Here is a 9,776-nt window from a genome sequence, read left to right on the forward strand (position 1 = left end):
AAAGTCAAATGCGACCCCTTTTTCTTCCCGTCTGTCATTCAAAATGGATAGGATAGCACCCTGCTCATGTAATGTGCATCGCTGCAACACAGAAGTGTAAACGGGGCCCTTAGCTTTGGACTAAAGACCCCCCTTCTCTCTCCTCTCCATAGAAAATAAGGATGCATTCTGTAGCCCAAGAAAAGACTGATAACACGGTTCAGGATTTAAATGCAGCAGAGCACTCGGAAATGTATCAGATCACAAGATTTTTGGCAGGATCAACAGGCCATTCTCAGGACTTCAGATAACAGAACACTTTCAATCATATTACAGACAAAGAAGGGCATTTGTCGGGGTTTACTTACACAAATACAATGGGAAGGTCTGAATTCAGCTCTATACCATAGAGTCCATCTTTAGATCAGAGGGAACCAATGTCATGTGACAGAGCACCCCAAAAATACCCCAACTGAAGGCGACTACGGCTCCTCCAGCTGGAGATGTCTCTGTGGTCCGCATAAACCACCCGTGTGCAAGTGACTTGAATGTGTGGATGCCAGAGATCTGCTAGACTGGAGCCCACCCCTCTGCTGGGACTGGGGCACAACCCCTCTGCTGGGACTGGAGCCCACCCCTCTGCTGGGACTGGAGCCCACCCCTCTGCTGGGACTGGGGCACAACCCCTCTGCTGGGACTGGAGCCCACCCCTCTGCTGGGACTGGGGCACAACCCCTCTGCTGGGACTGGGGCACAACCCCTCTGCTGGGACTGGAGTCTACCCCTCTGCTGGGACTGGAGCCCACCCCTCTGCTGGGACTGGAGCCCACCCCTCTGCTGGGACTGGAGCACAACCCCTCTGCTGGGACTGGAGCCCACCCCTCTGCTGGGACTGGGGCACAACCCCTCTGCTGGGACTGGAGCCCACCTGCTGGGACTGGAGCCCACCCCTCTGCTGGGACTGGAGCCCACCCCTCTGCTGGGACTGGGGCACAACCCCTCTGCTGGGACTGGGGCACAACCCCTCTGCTGGGACTGGAACCCACCCCTCTGCTGGGACTGGAGCCCACCCCTCTGCTGGGACTGGGGCACAACCCCTCTGCTGGGACTGGGGCACAACCCCTCTGCTGGGACTGGAGAACAACCCCTCTGCTGGGACTGGGGCACAACCCCTCTGCTGGGACTGGAGCCCACACCCTCTGCTGGGACTGGAGCCCATCCCCCTGCTGGGACTGCTTTTGGATGTCCCGACAGTATTCGAAATCCTGTTTCCCTCAATAGATGAGAAAGAAGGAATCTGCGCCCACAATTTCTGTTAAAGGGGGGCACAATATAACCCAACAATCGCTAACTTCCCTTGTCCCTCAAGGGACTCTAATGCCCGGTACACACGATCCGATTATCGGACGAATGATCGTCCGTTTTTTTTTTTGTATGCTAATCTCACGTCGAATCTGATGAGTTTACTAAAGTCACGAAAATTCTCGTACGGCAGCATAAAAGATCGGAAGTGATGTCACGTGTTGTAATGCATTTTCGAACGACAGCTGTACGGATTAAAAGAAAATCGTACGATCTGGCATCGTACGGAAAAAAAATTCCGTGCATGTCCAATAGAATAAAATCGGATGAACTGTCTCCTGATCGGCTCTCGGAAGCTCTGTACTAACAATCCGATTATCGTACGATCTTTTCGAAAGCGGCATTTTACGCTTTTCGGATCGTGTGTACGGGGCTTAAGTCATGGATTTTGCAGCAATCATCCTAATATACTGTAAGTACACACAGCTAGATGGATAAAGGGTGGGGAGCCCTACCCTTCTCTCCAAGGTTAGGAAGTCTCAGCACTTCAGCTGTTGTGGAACTACAAGTCCCATGACTGACAATCCCAGGCACTCCACCCACAAAAAGCGACAGCAGCAGGCTAAGCAACATCCTGATACTTCGCTCAGCACATGCGCAATCCCCCCCAGAGGATCATGACGCTCAGTACCCAGCCGCTCACAGCGGTATCATGCGATTGCTATGACCATCATGTAAGCAAACCAGTTCTAATCGCTTCCATTCATGATGGCTTGCTTACTATTGTGATGCTGCAATTGGCCCACAACCATCATGATATCTGGGCCAATCACAGCACTGCAATTGTAAGCAAGCTGTCATGAATGGAAGCCACTTATGACAGCGATCACCATTATAAGCAAGAACGGTGTTTAAAGGGGTTGTAAAAGGTACAATTTTTTTTTTTTTTTTTTACTTCATGGGACTTGGAGTTCCACAACAGCTGAGGCTTCCAAACCCTGAGTTCAAGGAAATGTTCCAGATTAGAAATGGGGAAATTATTGAAAAATTTGTAAACTTATTTTTTTCATGACAGGCCGTTTTTTTTATTATTTTTGCAATTCTGCGTTACTTTAAAGGGGTTGTAAAAAGTACATTTTATTTCTCTTCCGTTCATGGACAGACACAGCATCCTTTGACAGTAGGGTTATATCCGCTTCCTTTAGTAGAGTTAACTCTCCTAAAGGAAGCGGATATAACCCTACTGTCAAAGGATGCTGTGTCCGTCCATGAACGGAAGAGAAATGGATTTTACTGTGAGTACAAAAATCCTTTTTTTGTATTTTTTCCTAAATAGCTTCCTTTACCTTAGTGCCGTCCTCCTTCACTTACCTCATCCTTCCATTTTGCTTTTAAATGTCCTTATTTCTTCTGAGAAATCCTCACTTCCTGTTCTTCCGTCTGTAACTCCACACAGTAATGCGAGGCTTTCTCCCTGGTGCGGAGTGTCGTGCTCGCCCCCTCCCTTGTACTACAGGAGAGTCAAGACGTTCTCTACGTTGCAGATAGAGAAAGGAGCTGTGTGTTAGTGGGCGTCCTGACTCTCCTGTAGTCCAAGGGAGGGGGGGCGAGCACGACACTCCACACCAGGGAGAAAGCCTTGCATTACTGTGTGGAGTTATAGCCAGAAGAACAGGAAGTGAGGATTTCTCAGAAGAAATAAGGACATTTAAAATGGAAGGATGAGGTAAGTGAAGGAGGACTGCACTAAGGTAAAGGAAGATAATTTAGCGAAAAAAATAAATAAAATTTACCTTTCCAACCCCTTAAAGTAACGCAGTATTGCAAAAATAATAATAAAAAAAAAAAAGCCTGTCATGAAAAAAAAATAAGTTTAAATTTGTCAATAATTTCCCTTTAGGATCAATAAAGTATTCTGACACTATCCTGGTATTTTAGGACCTCAAGTAATAGTAGTTAGGGCTCTTTCACACGGGAGGCCCGTTCAGGTCCGCCTAAAAAAAAAACTGTCAGGCGGACCTGAACGGGCGCTCCGTGCTCCTCTATGGAGCCGCGGATGTCAGCAGAGACATGCCCACCGATATCCGAGCCGCTCCGCCAAAGTGTGACGGAGGAAAACCCTACTTTTCCATCCGTCTGGTGGATCGGGTGAACACGGACAGACAGTCCGTGTTCATCCGATCCCCCCATAGGGGAGAGCGGAGAAAAGACAAGGCGGTCCCTGCACGGTGTGCAGGGACCGCCCTGTCATCCGCCGGCTCAGCAGGTATCAACGGAGCGATCCCCGCTGAGCAAGCGGAGGTGCACGGGGCGGATCATTACTGATCCGCCCCGTGTGAAAGGGGCCATAGGCTGTCAGTACATCTGGATTGATCATAGACCATAGTTTGTACACTAAATACACCAATTTGTTTTTTTTAACCAAAGAAATATAATGGAATACATTTGTTCTAAATGGATGAAGGCTTGTTTGCAAAATTTCATAACAGAAAAAAAAAAGGGGGGGTGAAGGGTGAGCAAAATACCACCAAAAGAAAACTATTTGTGTGAAAAATATATATAAAACAAAAACCAAATTTATAGTAGCAAAATGAAAACAGAAGACACGGGTTATCACTTGTTGTACAAACATCTGTATTTTACAGTCCGGAGCACGCGGCTCCTGCGCTGGGCGGATATCTACACGACCGGGAAGTGAGAGCAGAGCGTATCTAAGCAGCCATTATAAAAACAGACTCCGATTTAATTGGTTTAATTGCATCAAGCACAACTAAACACATTACCAAGACAGACAGAGCGGTGTCAATTCAATTAACAGGTCTGATCTGATTAAATAGAGGGAATGGCAACGGACATTCCTGGACAGGATGAATCGCGGCGCTCCAGCCGCGCTGACCGGCGGCTTCTGGAAATGAACGGGGGGCGTCTTAGTAGTCGGGTCCTTCCTTCTTCAGATTCTTGTAGTCGATTGTCTCATTGTAAAACTATAGAAGAGAAGACAGAGGTCACAATATGGAACAAAAAAAAAAAAATTTAAAAATCAGAACTTCCCCACACAGCTACCTGGCTTTGTATAACAGATTGCTCGCAGCGACAGCGGCTGGTGACAACTGGTACTGCAACATGACTAGGAGATCTATGCCCTGCACAGGCCGCATTCCAAATTATTAGGGACTTGTTTTTACTTTGGACTTCCCCATTTCTAATCTGGGACTTACAAAAAAAAATAAAAAATTAAAGCGGAGCTCTGTTGGGAAAAAAAAAATAAAAAATATATATTATATATATATATATATATATATATATATATATATATATATATATATATATATATATATATATATATATATATATATATATATATAAAAAGCCAGCAGCTACAAATACTGCAGCTGCTGACTTTTAATATTAGGACACTTACCTGTCCTGGAGTCCAGCTCCGTCCGCAGCAGAGGACGAGCGATCGCTCGTCACCCTGCTGCTCCGCCCCCCGTGAGAGAACCAGGAAGTGAAGCGCTCCAGCTTCACTGCCCTGTTCCCTATGGCGCATGAGCGAGTCGCGCTACGTCTGCCCATTGGCTCCCGGTGTGTACTGGGAGCCGAGTGTTCCCAGAACACAAAGGGGGGGGGGGGGGGGGTGACATCATGCCCGCAGTCTGCCTGAGACTGTGTGGCCGGAAGTGGGTGCAAATACCTGTCTTTAGACAGGTATCTGCACCCCCCTCCCCCCTGAAAGGTGTCAAATGTGACACTGGAGGAGGGGGGGGGGGGGGGGAGGGTTCCGATCAGCGGGAGTTCCACTTTAGGGTGGAGCTCCACTTTAAGCCAAATGGTACAACAGCCAGGCAGCCATTTTCAGAAGTCAGTCAATGGCTACCTCCAGGTCTCCCCCAGGAAACATTTCCTTGAACTCAGGGTTTGGAAGCCTCAGCATTTCAGCTGTTGTGGAACTACAAGTCCCATGAAGTACTGTCACAGCTCAGAGGCACAATGGGATCTGTAGTTCACCACAGCGCGAGTACTGGAGGTTGCCTTCACCTCCCGCTTTTATGGTCAAACACAAGTGGCAACAGGGAGGTGGGTGTGGCTTCGCACCGCCAAAAGTCTTTAGTCTGCATCACAGTCAGGAGCTGGTAGGATGTGATCACATGATCAGGACACCCAGAAGATGCCTTGGGCCCCTTTCACACCGAGGCGATTTGCAGGCACTAGAAAGCTAAAAATAGTGGCTCCCTTCACTCCAGTGTGAAAGTCCTCGGGCGGTGCGCTGGCAGGACGTTAAAAAATGTCCTGCAAGCAGCACCTTTGGAGCGATGTATACACTGCTCCTCCACATTGTAATGAATGTGCGGCAGGGGTGTACCACTCTGCGGGTGGTTTTTAACCCTTTTCCGATTGCTAGCTGGGGGTTAAAAGCGCCCTGTTGGCCGCCAAATACCTCTGCAAAATGTACCACCGCCCGCACACCAGCATGAAAGGGGCCTTAAGGCAGGGATAAGCAATTAGCGGACCTCCAGCTGTTGCAACTACAAGTCCCATGAGGCAAAGCAAGACTCAGAAAGCCATAAGCATGACACCCAGAGGCATGATGGGACTTGTAGTTCTGCAATAGATGGGGAGGTCCGCCAATTGCATATCCCTGCCCCAAAGCCAAGAAACCCTCATGTCTTCTTCATAGCCGGCAGGATGGTCTATGCAGCTGCTGCCGATTGGTCAGCACCACTCACGTGACTGCGCCGACCAATTAGAATGCAACAAAACGCCCCTCGTCAGGGGATTTCTAAGCATCCGGACACCTGGGGGCGGGTATACCGGGGGCTTAGAACCAGAGATGGAGATTGCTGCGGTCCATGTCAGCGTGGGGGGAGGGAAATCAGAGGTGACGGCTGTGTACTATGACATCACTCACCTTGTACTGGTAGTTGGGGCCCTGCTTATTCCAGGGGTTTGGGTTGTTCTTCTTGTCCCAACTACAATATAAATTAAAAATGGTTATTATAGCAAAAACAAGGACAAATTATGGGGGGTGGGGGGTTTAAAAGAAGGAATAAACCCCCCCCCCCCCCACACACACACCACTTACCAAACTTCAGGGCTTCTCATGGCCACTCGCAGAGCGTACATAAGGGACCCCACACCTCCGGCCCCCACAAACAAGAACAGAGGAATCAACTGAAAGGAGAAGAAGAGAAGGTGATGAGATCCAACATGGTGCCAAAAAATCTGACCCGTCTAAACTCCAGGACTCCACATTCCTAGCCCCTCCCCCACTCTATAAACATTGTAACATTTTCCAAATGAATTCCTTCGTTTATGATCAATTCCCGATCGTCTGCCTGTGATGTCATTCATCGTGTCGTCAGAATTGGGGGGGGTCATTGTACATGAAGAGCAACGCAAAACCTACACCTTACCAAGTGCAACCACAACACCCCCCCCCAGCAAAGTAAAAGGGCCAATCTGGGTCCCCACCAGCAGTGTGAATAGACACAGAGTCTTACTGGGCCCCATATATCTTCCTGGAGTGGCAAGAAGCCCCATAAAACTGACCACACTATTCTTGGATGTTGGTAAAAATGCCGGAGTCAGCTCCTCCGGGACAGGAATGAAAGCGCCCAGTACAGGGGGGGGGGGGGGGGGGAGGGAGGGGGGATATATACTGGATGAAGGACAGAGCAGGGATCACATCAGAATGTACAAGAGGTATGAGAAGATCAGAACCCTCCCTCTATACAGCAATGTCACCTCTGACTACACCCGACCTTCACACCTTGTCCCCACATTTATAACCCCCCCCCCCCGGCTACCAGTCTCCCCTCAGGACCCTCCTCATCCTAGGACCACTCTCCACAGGACCCCCCGGCTTCTCCCCTCACCCTAGGACACCCCCAGGGGGGCCCCTCTCCCCTCATCCTAGGACCCCCCCACCCCAGGACTTCCCAGGCCTCCCATTACCCTAGGACCCCCCCACCCCAGGACTTCCCAGGCCTCCCATTACCCTAGGACCCCCCCACCCCAGGACTTCCCAGGCCTCCCATTACCCTAGGACCCCCCCACCCCAGGACTTCCCAGGCCTCCCATTACCCTAGGACCCCCCCAGCCCTCCCCTCATCCCAGGACCCCGCTGGGCCCTCTCCCTTCACCCCAGGACCCCGCTGGGCCCTCTCCCTTCACCCCAGGACCCCGCTGGGCCCTCTCCCTTCACCCCAGGACCCCGCTGGGCCCTCTCCCTTCACCCCAGGACCCCGCTGGGCCCTCTCCCTTCACCCCAGGACCCTGCTGGGCCTTCACCCCAGGACCCCGCTGAGCCCCCTCCCTTCACCCCAGGACTCCGCTGGTCTCCTCCCCTCACCCCAGGACCCTCACACCAGGACCCCCGCTGGGCCCCCTCCCCTCACCCCAGGACCCCCTCCCCTCACCCCAGGACCCCGCATCCCAGGACCCCGCTGGGCCCTCTCCCCTCACCCTAGGACCCCATGTATGGGCATCTTGTGGTCCTAGGCCCCTCCGCATACAGGTGTGTTGTCTGGTGTGGAGCCCATCCCCCTCAGTTGGGTGTAAAGCCTCCGCTGGAAGCTGTCCCAGTGACCTCTATGGGGAGAGACTCTCAGTATGACAAATCACCTGAACAGGTGAGGGGGGAGGGGAGAAATGGGGGCGTGACACTGTACAGGGTCTGTGACCTGGAACGGGGGGGGGGGGGGTCAGGAGACCAAAGTGACCCACAATGGGGTATCCTAGAGGGAGGGAAAGGTGACCCGGAATGGGGTGTCAGGAGTCCTGAAGAGAAGGTGGGGAAGTCAGGTGACCCACAATGAGGTGTCCTGGGAGGGGAAGGGTGAGGGGACCTGGACTAGGGTGTCAGGGAAAGGTGGCCCGGAATGGGGTGTCCTGGGAAGGGTGAGGGGACTAGGGTGTCAGGGAAAGGTGACCCGGAATGGGGTGTCCTGGGGGGGGGGGGAGGGAACCAGGACTAGGGTGTCAGGGAAAGGTGGCCCGGAATGGGGTGTCCTGGGAGGGGAAGGGTGAGGTGACTAGGGTGTCAGGGAAAGGTGGCCCGGAATGGGGTGTCCTGGGAAGGGTGAGGGGACTAGGGTGTCAGGGAAAGGTGACCCGGAATGGGGTGTCCTGGGGGGGGGGGAGGGAACCAGGACTAGGGTGTCAGGGAAAGGTGACCCGGAATGGGGTGTCCTGGGAGGGGAAGGGTGAGGTGACCTGGACTAGGGTGTCAGGGAAAGGTGGCCCGGAATGGGGTGTCCTGGGGGGGGGGGGGAGGGAACCAGGACTAGGGTGTCAGGGAAAGGTGACCCGGAATGGGGTGTCCTGGGGGGGGGGGAAGGGAACCAGGACTAGGGTGTCAGGGAAAGGTGACCCGGAATGGGGTGTCCTGGGGGGGGGGGGGGGAAGGGAACCAGGACTAGGGTGTGAGGGAAAGGTGGCCCGGAATGGGGTGTCCTGGGGGGGGGGGGGGGGGGGGGGGGGGAACCAGGACTAGGGTGTCAGGGAAAGGTGACCCGGAATGGGGTGTCCTGGGGGGGGGGGAAGGGAACCAGGACTAGGGTGTGAGGGAAAGGTGGCCCGGAATGGGGGAAGGGTGAGGGGACCTGGACCAGGGTGTCAGGGAAAGGTGGCCCGGAACGGGGTGAGACTCACGCTGGGGTGTTTGCGGGCGTGGGTGAGCATAGTGCGGAACATGATGGCGGCGGCCTTCTCTTTCTCCTCAGCGCTGCGCTCGGATTCCTTCACTGCGGTACAATGTCACAGGAAGGCGGACGAGGACCCTAATTACGTCACCGGAGGGGTCCTGACCGGGGCTGTCCTCTGAGCGCCTGAACGAGGAGAGACGCTCTGATGTACAGATATTTTCCTGACAGGCATTCCTCCGGGCAGACCCCGCCCTGCGTACGTGACTCTCTCTTGGCCTCTGTATAGACCACGCCCCGAACATGTGACTTCCACTGGCGGTGTACTCCTCTGGGCAGACCCCGCCCCACGCACGTGCCTCCCCTTGGCTGACGCTACTCTGGACAGGTGACGCATGCGCAGTGCCATAGCAACTTAAAATGGGAGCTCAGTAGATGTGGACCTGTCATGGTGTAGCCTGCACTGAGCGAACAACAATGCAGCCTCGTGTAGGGGAGGGGGGTGTCCAGCATTATAATGAAGGGATAGGGCGATGCAGAGAATATGGGGGTGTCCAGCATTATATGGAGGTGTTGGGGCGCTGCAGAGAATATAGGGGTGTCCAGCATTATAGTTGGGGTGCTGCAGAGAATATGGGTGTGTGGCTGAGAATATGGGGGTGTCCAGCAATGTAATGAAGGTGTTGGGGTGCTGCAGAGAATATGGGGGTGTCCATCATTATAGTTGGGGTGCTGCAGAGAATATGGGGGTGTCCAGCATTATAATGGGGGTGCTGCAGAGAATATGGGGGTGTCCAGCATCATAATGGAGATGTTGGTGTGTTGTAGAGAATATGGGGGTGGCCAGCATTA

At 52.8% G+C, this 9,776-nt stretch overlaps 1 protein-coding gene across 1 annotated transcript; it reads right to left on the bottom strand.

The window, feature by feature from the left end:
* Nucleotides 1-3,894: 3,894 nt before the first annotated feature.
* On the bottom strand, nucleotides 3,895-9,068 carry LOC120916302 (cytochrome c oxidase subunit NDUFA4-like). Its single transcript, XM_040327199.1, has 4 exons — nucleotides 8,935-9,068; nucleotides 6,365-6,453; nucleotides 6,191-6,251; nucleotides 3,895-4,265 (listed from the first exon to the last, which is right to left on the bottom strand). Exons 1-4 carry the CDS (start codon nucleotides 8,974-8,976, stop codon nucleotides 4,209-4,211), a joined length of 249 nt encoding a protein of 82 aa, XP_040183133.1. The 5' UTR covers nucleotides 8,977-9,068; the 3' UTR covers nucleotides 3,895-4,208.
* Between the last annotated feature and the right edge of the window lie 708 nt (nucleotides 9,069-9,776).

This window comes from Rana temporaria, chromosome 10, assembly GCF_905171775.1.
Source record: "Rana temporaria chromosome 10, aRanTem1.1, whole genome shotgun sequence".
Taxonomy (NCBI): Eukaryota; Metazoa; Chordata; class Amphibia; order Anura; family Ranidae; genus Rana; species Rana temporaria.